This window comes from Podarcis tiliguerta, assembly GCF_965153285.1.
Source record: "Podarcis tiliguerta genome assembly, chromosome: 8".
NCBI lineage: Eukaryota > Metazoa > Chordata > Lepidosauria > Squamata > Lacertidae > Podarcis > Podarcis tiliguerta.
The window spans coordinates 72,554,032-72,571,282 of record NC_139541.1 but is presented as its reverse complement, the minus strand read 5'-3'; the positions used below and the strand labels follow the sequence as shown (position 1 = coordinate 72,571,282).

The 17,251-nt window shown below is 46.7% G+C and overlaps 3 protein-coding genes across 7 annotated transcripts in view; all 3 read left to right on the top strand.

The window, feature by feature from the left end:
* The window catches only part of LOC310684499 (interferon-inducible GTPase 5-like), a 38,331-nt gene extending 29,698 nt beyond the window's left edge, over positions 1-8,633 (top strand). Inside the window, exons 1-2 of one of the 3 annotated variants that reach the window (XM_083455741.1) lie at positions 3,980-4,129; positions 7,366-8,633. In XM_083455741.1, the coding sequence (XP_083311867.1) occupies positions 7,382-8,539 (1,158 nt within the window). In that variant the 5' untranslated portion in view covers positions 3,980-4,129; positions 7,366-7,381 and the 3' untranslated portion in view covers positions 8,540-8,633. Of the gene's footprint in view, positions 1-3,979; positions 4,138-7,365 lie in introns of those variants that run through there. The other 2 variants (XM_083455743.1, XM_083455742.1) reach the window with 2 other exon arrangements.
* Positions 1-17,251, top strand: part of LOC310684471 (interferon-inducible GTPase 5-like) — a 30,628-nt gene that overhangs the window by 7,347 nt on the left and 6,030 nt on the right. The gene's annotated exons all lie outside the window — the stretch shown is intronic.
* Positions 3,791-17,251, top strand: part of LOC310684498 (interferon-inducible GTPase 5-like) — a 55,996-nt gene continuing 42,535 nt past the window's right edge. For 2 of the 3 annotated variants that reach the window (XM_083455739.1, XM_083455737.1), the window contains exon 1: positions 3,792-3,807. The gene's annotated coding sequence lies outside the window, so the exon portion shown is untranslated. Of the gene's footprint in view, positions 3,808-17,251 lie in introns of all 3 variants that reach the window. The other variant, XM_083455738.1, reaches the window with a different exon arrangement.

Genomic DNA, 17,251 nt, shown 5'->3' with positions numbered 1-17,251 from the left:
ATTGGACTGGGCCAATTTGTAGCAACATAGGATTGGGTCAGATTATGTTGAGGCAATCCCAGATCACACCAGATCAGGCCAACCAACCCATCTTTAAAAACAATTTATATATTTTTAGTCACAACAACATATGAACCTACCCGGACCCTAAGATCATCTTCCGAGACCCTCCATCGTGTGCCCCCTCCTCAAGAGGTTTGGAGTGTGGCAACACAAGAACAGGCCTTCTCTGCAGTGGCTCCCCGTCTGTGGAATGCTCTCCCCAGGGAAGTTCGCCTGGTGCCTTCATTATACACCTTTAGGCACCAGGCAAAAACATTCCTTTTCAACCAGGTCTTTGGCTGGTCCGATTTACATCCTATGCCCTTTTAAAATGTGTTTTTTGGGGGGCGTGTATTGTTCTGTTGTTTTATTTTTATTTGGTATCTTGTGGTTTTATATCTTGATTTTATTCTGTGAAATGCCCTGAGACCCCCGAGTATAGGGTGGTATATAAATTCAATCAACAACAACACCAAACACCATCCAAAATGACTCAGAACAACAACAATGACAGCATTTTATTATTTGTACCCTGCCCATCTGACTGGGTTGCGCCAGCCAGCCTGGGCACCTTCCAACATACATGAAACAGCCCCTAGGAGTTGGCTGCCATGCAAGGGAGTCTCTCAAACATGAATCTACTGGAGCAGTGAAAGAAGGCAGCTCAAGTATACAGCCGGACAAGAGGGAAGGAAACATGGTGTCTACCTCAGTGATGAGCTCACGGAAACAAGCTCTGGAAATTTGGGGTTGCCATGCTGAGGGCAGAGTTTGATGCTCAATTACATTTGTAAAAGCAAGCAATACAAAACAGTGGGAGAGAGTGAATGTCTCTGCAGTAGCCTCTTGCTGAATAGGAGGAGCTGCTCGTATCCCCCCTCCCCTAGGGAGAAAATGTTGGGGGGCACACTAGGGGGTCTCATGGGGTTTACACTTGCCCAGCATGCTTCAGAGCAGGCCCCTCTCCCTGTGACAGCCTCTGATAACCACTTTAACCACAGAGTTAGGAGTCTACATGTGTTTCCCCTCCAAACATCATATTTGAGGGGCGCCCCCTTCCAAAAAAGTTGATGGGGATTGCCCTTGCCCTTGTAGCAGGAACACGGCTGCTGCTGGGCTTGGGGATGGAGAGGGAGCCAAGCAGCAGAGGTAACAGGACTGTGTGCTGGGGTGCCAACTTAAAATATGAGGGGAGGCAGGTAAGCCCTGCCTCACCTCTTAGATCACAGGATGTGCAGCAGCCCCCCTCCAATAAAATATTTCCATATCTTGGCCCCTGGGAGCTGGCTTCTATAACTGTGCGCAAGTCATTCTTGTGCTCCCCAGCTCCTCTCCCTCTTTCACCCATCGCGGCTCAGCTCTGCAGGCAAAAATAGTGCCCAGGCACTTCTGATTAAAGAGGCTGCTGAATCACTTTTGAGAACTGTACTTCTGTGAAGGGAATAGGGGCCTCCTAACAACTCTCAGCACCTTTAACTAACTACCTAGAATTCTTTGGGGAACGCTATAACTGGGGTATCCTAGGCATAGGGCTCCAGTTTTTACCCCACACCACCCCATATGCTTCAGTTTTTCTGCCCTTTGGAGCCAGTCATGTGGGGATCACATTGCATCAAAACTCAGGAGAAATGGGATGACATGATACAAAGACTCCAAACAAATTCGTTCTTTTGACTGTTGGGGGAAACCTCCTTTGCATTCTCCTCCTCTGCTTTCAGGCTGGATAAATTTCTGCTTCCTTTGCTCTCTGTCATGACCCAGCACAGTCCAAGAAATTATTTACAAGGAGGAGGAACTAGGGAGACTCATTTGGGTTTCCTTTTCTCAGAAATCACCTGTTTGAGCAGAGCTGTGTACTGGTCAAGCGTGGGGGAGAGGAAAACTTGGAAACAGGATGTAATTTCTGATCCAAGATAACAAAAAGCTGCAGCTCCCTCCCCCTTTCTAAGATTAAGCAGGATAAATAAATAATCAGCAACAGAGTCGGAGGGCGGGGGTGGCGAAGAGGTCCAGCTCCCAAGGCTGGGGGAAGGAAAGGCAAGTCACTCTGCGTGAGGCTGCAGAAACCCTTGAAGGGAGCAGTGCCAGGGGGCCTTGCATGATGTCCCCTAAGGCTGAGGGTGTCAGATAAGACACAGGCTTTGCTGTCAGTCTAGGATCACTCTGAGGGAGTTTGGTGTCCTTCCTGCCTGCCTGGTTTGCAAAGCCAGCTTCTCATGCCGGCTCTAAAGCCTGCAGAATATTAGAACTTTTCTAAAAAACAAACTATTTCTTCCTCATGTGCAGTTCTGTAATTTGAAGCCATTTGAGGCCCTACGCTCCAGAGCAGAAGAAAACAAGCTTATTCCCTCTTCTTTGTGAGATATTTGAAGATGGCTATCGTATCTCCTTTAAATCTCCTCTTTTCCAGGCTAAACTTACCTAGCTCCTTCAACTGTTCCCCATAAGGCTTGGTTTCCAGAGGTTTGATTGGTCACCCTCCTCTGTACAAGTTCCAGCTTGTCAAAATCCTTCTTCTGAAGCATATGAGGAGTTTCCAGCTTCAACATCACTGTGTGCATCATGTTTTCTCCTCACCCAAGCAAATGACTTGCACACCTTCCCAGCTGGGAGCAACCTTCCAGAGCAGATTTTAGAGGAGATGAGGGGGAGATGAGATGAAAAAGAGGACAGGGACTCCTGCGCCATTAACATTTGTGTAGAAGGGGGAATGTCAGCAAGTATTTCCTTCAGCATAGGGAGAGATCTCCTGCGGGAAGTGGGCAAATTTATTATTTTCAGTTTCTCTCAGTTTCTCATTTTTCCAATTCTTAAGTTCAGCTCTTCCCATCTCCATATCAGCTGGCTATTTCCTTTTTTAAAAAGTTCTCATGAAAATTCATCAGGAGTTCTATTTATTATGATTATAATTATTATTATCTTCCCCAAAAGGCAGTGTACAAAATGCAATGAACACAGCTGAAAAGCAGTTAAAAACAACCCAGAAAAAAAAGTTAATATGTTCCCAAAGAATGCTAAATAGACACTCATGGCAGCAACCTATTCATCCACCTGGGAAAACTTGTCAGAATGAAAACATCTCCAGTTGTTTCCAGAAATTATGGGTAGCGGGTTCCTGTTGTATCTGTGCAGGAATGCTATTCCACAGAACAGGGGAAGTCAGACTCAAAGCCCTGCTCTGAATTACAGAAGATCTACCCAAATATCAGGAGTGAGTGGCAGATTTTATCCTGCCTGCATGATTGTCCTCATTTGCACTGGTTAATAGGGGCCAGAGAGTACACAAAGCTTTGTTACCATCGATGTTAGATACCACCTTTGTTGTAATGGGTTTTTAAAGCAATAAATACATCATGGTACAAATGTTGCTACTTTTACATCAACGATATCATGAGCCGCAAGCATCCACGCTGTGAAGAAAGTGTGGTGGAACAACACTGTTTATTTTGCAGCATTTATGTCCTGCTTAATTGCAATAAACCTCAAAGCAGCTGAGACAAGCGATAGGACCCGTTCTGCTTCTTTGCAGGTGCCAAAACATTTCGCGCCGCTCCTGAAATTTCTAACGTCCTTTGCAAAGACTCCAATGTACTCTGCAGTAGTAGGAGCGTCAGGCTCTGGAAAGTCATAGGATCGTAGAATTGCAGATCTAGAAGGAAACCCAAGGGTCATCTAGATCAACCCCATGAAATCAGGGCCATGTGGGGCTTAAGTGGAGAAAACGCGGCAGCTGCTGAGACGGGCACAGAGGCAACTACGGCAGAGGTAAAGGATTAACCATCTCGGATGCTTCAAGTTTCACGAGTGAGCCTTTGGGACCTTCCCATTTAAAGGCAGCAGCACCGCTGTCAATCAGGCTGCTTGGAGCTCCCTCTTGCGGGGACTACGACTCTCGCTATGCGTTGCAATCTCGTCCTCTCTCGTACTTTCGCTTTCTTCTTTGCTTTTTTTAGTGCGACGATCGGGCGGGAGAGGGAATAAAAGCGAGAGAAAGAGAGTTGGGCGGAGAAAAGCCTAAGAGACCAGCAAGCAAAGTCTCCGAAGAGGGAACTGAGCTTTACTGCAAAAAAAATTGGACTGGCCACAGGTAAGGAGGTGAACATTTCTCCTGGGGCTGTGATGTTTTCCGTGTTTTTTGTTTTTTTTCTGAGCGTGTCTGCGTTAAAGGAGACTCTGAGCTCATTGCTCGGCGGGGGGCGGCAGAATCGTTTATTTTTACTCTTATGAAAAATGATGTTGGAGAAGGCTGCCCTTCTTCGCCGCTGCAAAGGGAATAAATTACATGCCATCACCAGGGAGCAAGCAGAGCTGGTGTTCTATGTAAGAGTTATAAGTAACTGCTCTGTAATCAACGCGGCTCTCTCTTTCGAGCCGTGACGCGTGTTCATTTATCATCTCCCTCTGCAGCTGCTACGAGGCTGCCCTCCTGTTCCTCTCGCCTCCTGCCTCTTTCACTTTTGGGGGTTTGGCAGAGTGGGGGGGGGGAGCTCTTCGGAAGCAGGCAGAGCCTTAGCTAGGTGATCTGGCGCCCCTGGCAGATCCGTCCAGATTGCGCCCCCAGGCCACGGACAAATTAGCTCTTCTTTCCGTCTCTCCTCCAATCCCCCCTCCACCTATTCAATTCCTCACGCACTTCCCCTTGTAATGAATAATTTCACAGAAAATCCAGTATTAAATTTATTATTTCTTGATAAAAGGTTTCAGGAAAGAAAATGACATTTTGATTTGACTTGACAGTTTTTTTAAATGTAATTCAATTGTAAAACAATACACAGACATACAAACCATATCATACTGATTTGTTTCACAAGGATAACTTTCTGGTCTCAGAGCTCTCTCTCTCTCTCTCTCTCTCTCTCTCTCTCTCTCTCTCTCACACACACACACACACACACACACACACAAAAACAAACACACACACACACAGAGAGAGAGAGAGAGCTCACAGCCCACCTCCCTTGCCCCCCCCCCCCAACCTGGCAATCCCAGATCTCTCCACTGGTGCACACAGCCCTCCCTTCCAGGCTGCTCCTCACCTGCCTACCCAACACACACCTGGAGCAGGGAGGGAGGGGGAGAGAGAGAGAGGGAGACCTTGTTCATTAGCCCCTCCCGCTCGTTTCCTGACTCCTCCCTCACCTTGGATGCCAGGATAAGAAGGAAAATAACTCCCATCCCACTCTCTCCCTCCCTTAAGGGAAGATGGTAGGACCAGTTTTGGGCCAACTTTCCAATCCGGAACCTGCTCTGCACTTCGCCACCCCACCCCCCGTTTGTTTAGAGGGTTTCTTGCCCCCTCACTTTCCTCATGCAACTCTCCCCCCCTTTTTTCTCTCAGCAACACCAACACAAAATATCAGCAGCCCTCCAAGTGACTTCTTCGGAGAAGGGAAGAGAGAAGGGGGGGAAATAAAGGTTTGCTGAGGGGTAAAGAGGTGAGGAATTTGTGTCGGGTCCTTCCACAGGTTGGGGAGAAGGAGGGGGAGACTTTCCCGAATCTGAGAACAGAGACCATTCTTTTGGAAAGCTGGTAATGTGCACATTGGGGGAGGGAGGGAAGTGAGTGGGGGAATTCAGACACATTAGGCGTATGAGGTTATTAAATACTTAAATCAATGGTTTTCAACCAGTGTGCCGTGGCACCCTGGGGTGCCTTGAATGCTGGTCGGGGGTGCCATGGGCAACATTGACCTCCATCCCTCTTCTTTCCCTCCCTCCCCCAAAGGCTTGCACAGCTATTTGTTGCAGCAGCCCAGGCTACAAGATCCCCAGGCGAATGGTGCCTCTGGGGCTGGCCAGGGGGTGCTGGTTTCCAGGAGCTGAAAGGGGCCTCAGAGTAAGCAGGCAAGGGGGCGAGGGAGCCCAGCCAGACCACCAGCCCTTGCTGCTGAGAATGGACAGACAAGTCCCAGATCCCTGTGGGGCAGTGTGAGGAGGCACCTCTCTTGAAGGCAGGGGGGTGACAGCTCAGAGAGGACAGGCAGCAGCAGTGGCTGCCAGAGGACTCCCAAGGAGAGGGGAGATGAGGCTGAGGAAAGACTTCACAAGGGGGGGGGGCTGTTTGAAAAAGGGAGAGGAGGGAAGACTCCACAAGGGAGGGTGTTTTCAAAATAGGGTGAGAAGCTGCCAGCTCTGCAGGCAAGGGGTGACATAGCTGGGCTCCTGAGCCCCACAGGGGTGCCGCAGAAAGAAGGTACTTGGTCAAGGGAGCCATGGACACAAAAAGGTTGAAAACCTCTGACTTCAATGACAAGCAGGGGCAGAATTTACATACAGTGTCTAAAGGAAGGGTGCACTCTTAAAAAATACTTAAATAAAACTGCTCCAACCCCTTCTTCCTTTTGACCAGACCCCCCTCTTCTGCACCTTCAGACTGATAACTCTTTGTTGCATCTTTCTAAAAATACTTAAGGTTTAATCATCAATGTACAGCCTCCCTCCCCAACCTAAAAATATATATATATCAAAAATCAGGAAGTGCACTTTCTTAAAATGCTGAGAGTCCCCTTCCTCATGTCCCTCTCTGTATTCAGGGCTCTTGGGCTCTGCTCCTGTGTCCTGGGTTGGCTGGATGCAGAGGAGTGGTGGAAGGCACCAGTTGGGGAACCCCCAAGGAAACCCCCAGGGGAAGAAGTCTCAGAGCCAGGGGACTGGTGCTGGATGGAAGATGAGTGGTCAGAGGGAGAAGAGAGAGCAGACTGGGAGGAGGAGGAGATGTCAGAAGCTGAAGAGGCAACAGGGTTTAGTGAGCAGGAAGAGTCTGTGGCAGAGAGCGGTCCAGAATCAGAGGCAGAACTGGAGGGGGGTCAAGAGGCAGAGTAGAGACAGGGAATCTCCCCCTTGTGGTGCAACCAGTTTCCGTCCCCCCGGTCTCCCAGAACATGAAGAGGAATGAAGAGGGAAGAGCAATGAGAGACAAGACAAAAGAAATTCAGGTTGCTGGGGAAGAAGGAGCCTTAGAGAGTGGGGGATGTCCTCACAACAGCTTCATTGGGGCAAGAGATCATGGGAAGAGTTGCTGTGTTGACTCAGCCCGCACTGTTTGGTTTTCTTTGAGTAAAGAGTTAACTTAACTGACAATGGGTGTTTTATTGTTCGGCAACTCCAGCTCCTGGCGTCCCATGACCTTTGGGCACTTTATCCTTGCGCTCACTTCTGAATTATGGGATGTGATGGGATTCATACCTTCTACCTGTAAAGCTTTGTTGCTTGGCAAATGATAATAATATTGGCGACGCTGGAAATTTTACGGAGGGCATGCCACTAATGAATGCTTCTAATTAGGCCGGTCGCTTAACATTTTCCTGCTTCTTTTCTCTTCAGCGCACCAAGATCCACAATGGTGGAAGACTTCGAGGTAGCCATTTCTCAGGGCCAATTGGCAGGCGCTGTGTCGCACGTCCTGGCAAAACCACTGCCCTTTTTCAACAGCACTCCGCTCCACATTGCCGTAGTAGGAGAGCCCGGCTCCGGGAAGTCCTCCTTCATCAATGCCATGCTGGGTCTTCGGGCCGATGACCCACGTGCCGCTGCGACTGGCATACAGATGACGACTGTGCAAGTCAAGGATTACCCACACCCGACACTTCCGCAAGTGATCCTTTGGGACCACCCCGGAAGGGGAATGGCAACTTTTGGGGAGGACAAATTTGAGAAGAAGGTCGATTTGAATCACTTTGATTTCTTCGTCATCGTCGGCTCCCAGCGCTTCCGCTCCACCCATTCTGACCTGGTCCGTGAGATCCAAGATATGGGCAAGAGCTTCTACTTTGTGCGCACCAAAGCAGACCTGGACCTGTCGGCCGCCAAGAGGCAACAGCCATCTGACTACAGTGAGAAGAAGGTCCTCTTGCACATCCAGGAGGACTGCAAAGAGTGCTTGGTAAGAGAAGGAGTGAGGGACCCACAAGTCTTCATCGTCTCCAACTGGGAAGCTGACTGCTTTGACTTCCCCCTCCTGCAGGAAACGCTGAAGAACGATCTCTTGAGGCTGAAGAGGCAAGCCTTTCTGCTCCGCTTCCCTAGCATCTGTCTGCCTATCTTAGAGAAAAAGAAAACCACTGTGAAGGAGAAGGTTTGGACCAAAAGGCTTTGTTTGCTGGTCGCTCTTGGAAGCCCAGTTCCCTTCCTTCTTCCCATATTTCTGTTTAGTAAGTTCCGCTCCTGGTGCTTCCTAGCCTTTGGCCTGGACGATCGATCTCTTGCATCTCTGGCCCAGCGAGTTGAAAAGTCAAGCACAGCCCTTAAAGCAGCAATGCAGTCCCTGGGAATGGTCTCTGCCATTTTATGGGTGCTGCCAGACTTGGTGGGACTCTCAGTGATGGCTTATGAATATCACCGCTGGGAGCATTTCCCCATCTTTGGCTGCCTTCTGTCCGGAGGGATTTCGCTTCCTCGCACCTACTTCATGCTGCAGAAATGCATATCGGGTGCTGCTGATGACACCAAGAGGCTTTTGTCCAAAGCTCTTGAGGCAGAGGGGAAAAAGTCAATTTAGCAGCAAGCAGATGTGCCATGATGACTAAGGGCTTGATATATAGTGTCTGGTGAATTATACGTTTCCATTTTTAAAAAAACCACCACCAAAAAAATTAAAATAATAATAATCAGATGATCAGGTTTTTTATTTTTAAAATTCCATAAATCTTAGGCGTCTCGTTTTTTAAAAAAACCCTAAGTGAAATAATCTGAATTTCAGCATAATAGCCCTTCAGTTACTTTTTAAAATTAGTATCTCTATCCAATGTATAAGAATTAAGACCAATGCCAAAAGCAGACTTGGGGACAAATGGACGTTTTCCTATTCATACTTCTTTCTTTCTTTTTTAAATATAATTTTTATTAACAGGCCAATCAAATCACATTAATTCAAAATCACATTAATTCCAAATTATACAGCCAGATTTTTAAATTTTTGTTGGGGGTACCCATACATCAAGCTCCGAAAGGGGTCCAAACATCACTCATGTTGCTGCTTTAATTAAACAATTCTATCCAGTTCTGCCAGATAGTCTCTTTGTTACTTTCCTCATCTTCTTGTTGTTATCATATATTCCTTTCTTTGCGATCTCTGATAATCTTCACAAGCGGGTTGAAAACAAACATGCTCTGTGTGGGTTTTACACTCTCAAAAAATCATATCACATGAAGAACAGACGCCATTTCCACACCTCCGTAAAGAACATTCCCTCCATCTGTCCGTTGATTTCCCCAGGCTTGCCAAACATATCTCAGAGGGCACTGCCAGGTCAAGATCACATTCCAATAAGCATACATTCACATTCCGATGACCCTGGTCCTCCCCCCCCCCCCCCGTCTTTCTATAGGCAAGCCTGTCTTAGCGAAACACCATTTGTAACTGCGTCATAAAACTTTCCATACCAGTCCACCCCAATGTTTCTACCAGTTAATTTCCACACAGTTCTTGATCTCCTGCTTGTGATTAATAATTTGCAACGATTCTTCTCTCTGGAGGGGAGGGTCATTGGCACTCACATAAGATAAAAGAAAAGTTTTTTCCTTCCCCCCCTTTCCGCTTCACTCCAACGTACCAGTCTCTTAATGATGATGCCTCACTTGATTTATTGTTCAGCCCGTCGCTCCACTCACAGAGATCCATTAATCAGCAGTCTTTACTCCCGATCTTCACTTGATGTATGTGCATTAGCTTCTTTCCAATTATATATTTCCAATTATATATTTTGAGCTAATGCGAACCAGTGCGCGAATTAGAGAGAGCGTCTGGGAGAGCCGGCCTCACTCGAGGGCTTCGTCCCAAGTGCCCATACCCCCTTCTTTCGAATCTGGGGGTGAATTATGGACACAGCTGGCAAGGCAGTCCCCCCCCCCATTCCCTTGGGGGGGGCAGGGAGGCTGCATACTCCCATATCAGCCTCTTAATTATCTCATGTGGGTTGGAGAGATGTTATTGTCGGCCATCTTCCAATGCGCCCCCTGGTGGCCCCCCCTATTCATACTTCTTTCAGTCCACTAATGAATTGCTCTGTATGTGATGTCAGACTAGAAAAAACTAGTGACCTGTGTGAACCTGCTTGCAAGGATGGTCTCAAGTTATAATTTATGCAGGCTGCAGCATTCACTTTCTCTCCTTCTCTCTCTCTCTCTCTCTCTCTCTCTCTCTCTCTCTGCTGCATTTGCTATTTTTCTTTAGGAACAAGAGTTAGCTCTCTATCACAAGTCCCATGCAACATCTATTTCAGAATGTTATTTCCCTCATACACCCTCAAACTGAAGGAGGGCATTCAGCTAGACAGGAGCCTCCACATTTGTTAAATATAAAGTTGAGGTAATTTTAGTCTGTTTTAGTATTTTAACTCTTGCATATCTTAAAGCATGACTGTAATTGTTTCCTGGTTTTATTGTTTTATCTCTTTGCAAACCGCTTTGAGGTTTTATTAGAATCAAGTGCTCTATAAGTTTTCATGAAATAAACTAATTGGTTAAATTAATCTCCTGGCCACCCTTACTAATCAGCTTTCAGTTTTCCATGAAAGTCTCATAAATGAGAAATATTGTGACTTATCTAGACCCCCCTCCTTCTTTGGCAATCACTCTGGGCTGAGTAAGGTTGTCTTCCATAAACATGGTTTTAACAGTGAGTCCGTAAATGACCGTGGAGGCCACTTCTGGATCCACACGGCCTTCCACAGTGGGGACATTGGTTTCCCGGAGGGAGTTAATCACGGTGTGGATTTGCCAAGCGTGCTTTCCTCCTAGCATGTTTCTCCCTTGCGTCCTGAGTTCCAGTGTCTTCAAAGCCCATGACACCTTTGGTAAAGGCTGTTCTCCAACTGGAGCGCTCACAGGCCAGTGTTTCCCAGTTGTCAGTGTTTATACTACATTTTTTTTTTAGGTTTGCCTTGAGACAACATGTCATCGACACAGTAATAATGCATGAGTGGGGGGGGGGGGTTTACAGTGGGCCATCCACATACCATTCCACTCTATTAATAGTTCTGCAACACTTCCCCAATGTCACTCAGTTATTATTGCCATCTGGAAGGTCACTCTTGCGCTGTAGTGTGACAAAAGTGGGCAACATACACACCCATCAACATTTGTGCTACGAAAAAGTTGCAGAAGAAGAGGAAGAAGAAGAGTTTGGATTTGATATCCCTCTTTATCACTACCCGAAGGAGTCTCAAAGCGGCTAACATTCTCCTTTCCCTTCCTCCCCCACAACAAACACTCTGTGAGGTGAGTGGGGCTGAGAGACTTCAGAGAAGTGTGACTGGCCCAAGGTCACCCAGCAGCTGCATGTGGAGGAGCGGAGACGCGAACCCAGTTCCCAGATTACGAGTCTATCGCTCTTAACCACTACACCACACTGGCTTTAGCAGGAAACTATGGACACATGCCTATTGCAAATGAAGCAGTATGACCATGCCAAAACATTTGCAGATGCAAAGGGTATTGAAAGTAGGATTGTGTATAATCACCCCAATATGAGCTCACATATGAATGCTCAATAAAAAGGACACCTGGAAGATCCCTACAGCCTTCCTCAAACTGATGCCTTCCTGATGTTTTGGTGTTCATTGGCCATGCTGGCTAGAGCTGATGGGAGTTGTAGTCCAAAACCTCTGAAGCATTACTTGCTTTGGGAAGACTGAGGTGAAATACTACTATACCGTGGGATTAGGACAGAACTAAACCACCCCACCCACAATTTACCACTCTATTCGTGGTTGACAATGGGGAATTTCAACCATTTATTTCATTGGGGGGGGAGGCGTCAAAATGATGCAGCCTGTTTCAGTGAGGGAATGGCATTTCATGTGGCATTCACTCCCTTAACTCTACAGCCCTGGCCTTCACACAAATTCATTTAGGTCTGCATAGATCAGGCCCATAGATCAATGTTAGTGCTACCCCCAGCATGATGACATTTGAAGGACTGGCTGCTTGAGCAGGGGGCTCCACAAAGCCACCCAACCTCTATTTTATCTTCAGGAAGGCTTGCTCCATGTTCTGTCACTGGGTGTTGCCATTTTCTTGGTCTAGTCCAACAAGGCCAGCTCTACTATTAGCCAGTGTGAAGCAGCTGCCTCAGGTAGAAGGTGCTGAGGGTGTGAGTATTGGGGGAAGCTCAGTGGTGGCGGCTATCCCGGACTGTGCCTCTTGAGGATCCCCACTAGTCACTCTCCTCTTTTAAGATGCCATGAGACCCTTTGCATACCCTTCAACATTTCTCTGATGAAAACAGGGACGTCCCGTTCCATAATGATAATTTTACTATTTTTAGCCCCACAATTTTACTGGGTTGCCCAAGCCACTCTGGGCAGTTACCAACAAATATAAAAACATAATAAAACATTATACAGCAGGCACGTCCAACATGTAGATCGTGATCTACCGGTAGATCACTGGACGTCTGTGGTAGATCACTGGCTCCCCTCAAATAAGCTCAACAACTTTGACCTGAAACCCCCCCCAAAAGGGGGGGTAGATCAATGCCGGTTTTTAACTGTGAGTAGATCACAGTCTCTTGTGAGTTAGGGCAGGATGCGGTGAAGTAAGAAGAAACTGTTCAGGCAATGGATGGGCCAATTGACTCCCTGCCTTCCACTGCTCCACCATCTCCTAGTACCAGGAGGGGCTTGAAGATGAATGAGCAGCAGTGGCTTCCATGCAGAAGTCACCCTGTGGGAGCTGCTGTCGGCGTTTGTCTTGCCAATAAAGTGTCAACTACCAGCCATGCATCTTCCTGAACTGCTGCAGTGGGCCGTGACCATTATGTTCCAGTGTTTTAACCAAAAAAGCAGAACCACACGTGCAAAACCCAAGCTCACAAAATCCCTCATAGCCCAAATAGTCTGTAGGCTCTACTATCCTCAGACAGAACAAGGAAGCGAGACTCATGTTTTAAAGTTTTAAAGAATGCCATAACAAAAAGTTCAAAATGGTGTGCAAGTCCTTAACTTTATTAATCTCAAACTTTTAACTATGTTTTAAAATAATTTCTAGCCCCTGTGGTCCAGGCAACTCTCCCCGGCCACCTAACCCAGAATGTCTCCCTTTGAGAGATGACCCTCAAACCAAGGGAGAAAAGAAGGTGTCAGGAAAGCATTTTTTAAGTAAAAGGGGGCGAGGAGAGTGGGCAGTGTGACAGTTTTGCTTTGTTCAGGGGGGAAATGGATGCTCGAATTTTACGATTTCTCGATTTCTAACTGTTACCTTCTGCTGTCCAGCCTCTTTTTCTGCACTCTCAGCGCTTCCCCAGTCAGCTCAACAGCCCAGAAGGGATTTGCAGGCCAAGGAGAGTTTGACACTTTCCCTCCCCATCCCATGATTCTGATGATAATCCCTCTCCCCACAATACTGCTATTAAGAGGAAGGTGAGGGCAGGTATGGTCTCTGCATCCTTGTATAAGGGTACAGCCACAATAGCACAGAAAAAAGAAACATTAAACATGTTTGCTTTCGTATTGAGGTGAAGATATGTAATTGAATAAAGTTTGGCTTTAGCTGGTAGATCCCAAAGAGTTACATCTGGATATTGGGGGTACAAGTACCCCATTGGTTCCCTAGTACCTTTTATCACATCGACCGCAGCTGCACCACCCTCACCGTCTGCCATATTTCGCAGGGCATTGACCAGGGATGATTTGCCGACACCTGAGTCCCCTATGGTGGTGGTATCAAGGGTACATTTGCCAGATGGCTGATTCATATGAGCTAATGTGTCTTGTTTGCTGCTCTTGCAAGCCATGGCTGCTCTTCTCTGAGATTTATCACACCTAAACAAGAACAGAAATATTGCAGCAGTTAATGCCTTCTGCATCTAACTCCTCTTTTAAAACAGCTGGATTGGTTGCCAGTTCAGTTCCAGGCCCAGTTCAAACTACTCACATTAATGTTTAACTCCATTGAGCATTCCAAGGAAACCATGTTCTGGGTAAGCACTGGAACCCCAGGAATCTCTTACCAAACAGAAATTGGGGTGCAGGCAACATTATAGTTATTACAAAGCCTTAAGTAAATAGCTTCAACAAATGCTCTTGAAATTCCTATACAGCTTCATCTGCCTCTCAGTTTTCCTGCCTAAACCCCCTGAAATGGCTGCAATGCTTTGATGAGATGCTTTCAAACTGCATAAATTGGACTTCCTGTCCTGGTAAGGGTTTCTCCTGGAGAAACTCTGATATACAGGGGTGCCTTGGTTTCCGAACAGCTTAGTTGTCAAACAAATTGGCTCCTGAACTCTGCAAACCCGGAAGTAAGTGTTCCGGCTTGCGAACGTTTTTCAGAAGTTGAACGTCCAACATGGCTTCTGCTTGAGTGTAGGAGGCTCCTGCAGCCAATCAGATGCCATGCCTTGGTTTTTGAATGGTTTCGGGAATCGAACACACACCCGGAATGGATTAAGTTCAAGAACCAAGGTTCCACTCACTGTATATTTGATTGTTGTCCTTTCAAGCAACCGTTCACTGCTGAATTCATAGCAGGAATGGCTGAAATATGGGGAAGTGAGCAAAGAAAGAAACAGTCAGAATTAATTAGGTGGGGCTCCTTTTAGAGCTGAAAGGCAGCATAGAAATATTATTCCTTGATGGCTTCTTTGTCGACTTTTGCATTCTTACATTGATAGGCTGCATAAAGTGCAAGGGCTTTAAAGCTGTGGGGGTTTAGGACATCTTAGAGGAAATAGTTTCTTTTTCAGAAAAGTTCTAACATTCTGCAGGGTGCAGAGCGACGTTAGAGCAAGAAGCTGGCTTTGCAGACCGGGCAGGCAGGCAGGACACCAACCCCCCCACAGAGTGTTCCTAGATGGACAGCAAAGCCTTTGTCTCCTCCGCCATCCTCTACCTGAGAAGGAGATGATGCAAGGGATCATGGCGCTGCTACACTCCAGGGTTTCTACAGCCATACGCAGAGAGGCTCGCCTTCCATTCCCCCAGCTTGTCCTCCAGCTTCCTGCAGCCTGGGGAGCTGTTGCTCTTCCCCACCCCCTGCAGACCGGACAGGCAGGAAGCAGCTGGATCTGCAAAGCCAGCTGAGAAGCGGCTGCAGCAGGATCTTTTCCTATCCAGCCCACAGTGCCAGTAGTGGCAATTTTAATCTGAGTGTATTGTACACAGTGTGTACACAGTGTTTTGCGATAAGAGTTCAGAAACTGTTTGCGCTAATAAAACTCCCAGTGGCAGAATTCGCCTATCACTATGGGACTTTTGGACTCTGAGATATGATCGCCATCAAGGGTTGCCATATGGAGGGCGGTGCAAGTTTGCTTTCTCCTGCTCCAGATGGTCAGACCTGGACAAACAGCTTCAAGCTACAAGGAAAGAGATTCTGACTAAACACGAGGAAGAACTTTCTGAGAGCGAGAGCTCTTTGACAGTGGAACAGACTCCCTCTGGAGTATTAGTATTAATACAGTGGTACCTCAGATTACATACGCTTCAGGTTACATACGCTTCAGGTTACAGACTCTGCTAACCCAGAAATATTACCTTGGGTTAAGAACTTTGCTTCAGGATGAGAACAGAAATCGTGCAGCGGCGGTGCAGCGACAGCAGGAAGCCCCATTAGCTGAAGTGGTGCTTCAGGTTAAGAACAGTTTCAGGTTAAGAACAGGTTAAGAACAGACCTCCAGAAAGAATTAAGTTCTTAACCCGAGGTACCACTGTAATATAATTTTAAAAATGGGTGTGGAAGATGAATGTAGAAGAGGTCAATTCTAGATGAACAGGAATGGAAGCGATGAAAGAAATCTGTTGAGTCAGTAGTGCTTTTATTTATAAATTATGTAATTTGTTTAAAGTCTTTGTATCATATCATCATATTCCTCCTGAGTTTTGATGAAGTGTGAGCCTCACACTGCTAGCTTTTGCTCTGTGTCATGACCCAGCACAGTCCAAGAAATGATTTACAAGAAGGAATACCTATAGCGACCCCATTTACCTTTCGTTTTCTCAGAAATCACCTGTTTGAGCAGAGCTGTGTGCTGGGCAGGGGAGGCTGAGAGGAAAACTTGTAAACAGCATGTAATTTCTGCTCCAATATAATAAAAACCCAAAGCTACTTTCCCTTTCAAGGTTATGCAGGATAAAAAGTTGCAAATAATCAGCAGCAGAGCATTTAGTTAGAAATACATGCCTGTACCAGTTTATTAGGCTTTTGTCAGAGACAAGCTCAATGTACCTTGGTGATTTTAAACTACATGGGGGTTTTCAGTCTCTGTTTTGGGTCTCCCATCAGAAGTATGTATGTCTTTTCAAGATCAAAACCAGTGATACATGTCATCACTGCTGATCTTCATTGCACAGCTACAACAAGGCACAGTCTATCTTTGAGTTTATGCACATTCCCAGCCTATGGACCTTGACAGTGAAACCTGACAGGTCTGAGCATGTGAACCAATATAACATCCCTTATGATGCTTTTCCATTCTCAGAGGAGGGCGACCAAGATGATCAAAGCTCTGGGAACCAAGCCTTATGAGGAACCGTTGAAGGAGCTGGGTATGTGTATCCCAGAAAAGAGGAGATTGAGAAGAGATACAATAACCATCTTCAAATTACTGAAGGGTTGTCACATGGAAGAAGGAATAAGCTTGTTTTCTTCTTCTCCAAAGGGTAGGGCCTGAACTATTACAAGATTCAAATTACAAGATTGAACATGAGGAAGAAATAGTATATTTTTGAGAAAAGTTATAACATTCTGCAGGGTGCAGAGCGGGTTTAGAGCCTGCACGCCACGCTGGCTTTGCAAACCAGGCAGGCAGGAAAGACACCAGACTCTCCTCAGATGGATCCTAGACGGACAGCAAAGCCAGTGTCTTATCTGACACCCTCAGCCTTAGGGGACATCATGCAGGGGCCCCCTGGCACTGCTCCCTTCAAGAGTTTCTCGCCTTCCTTTTCCCCAGCTGGTCCTCCAGCTTCCTGCAGCCCTGGGAGCTGAAGCTCTTTCCACACACATCCCCCAACTCAGTTTCCTTGCAGACCAGTCAGGCAAGTAGCATTTCCATCTGCAAAGACAACTGAGAAGTGTCTGCAGCGGGAATCTCTTGTCCCACACTCTGAGTGTCAGCAGTGGCAATTTTAATCTGAAATCTTTTGACACACTTTACTGCGATAATAGTTCAGAAACAACTGACGCTAATAAAATTCCCTATGGCAGAATGCTGCTATCACTATGCATCTTTCAGACACTGAGATATGATCAAAAAGGTAATAAAATGGTG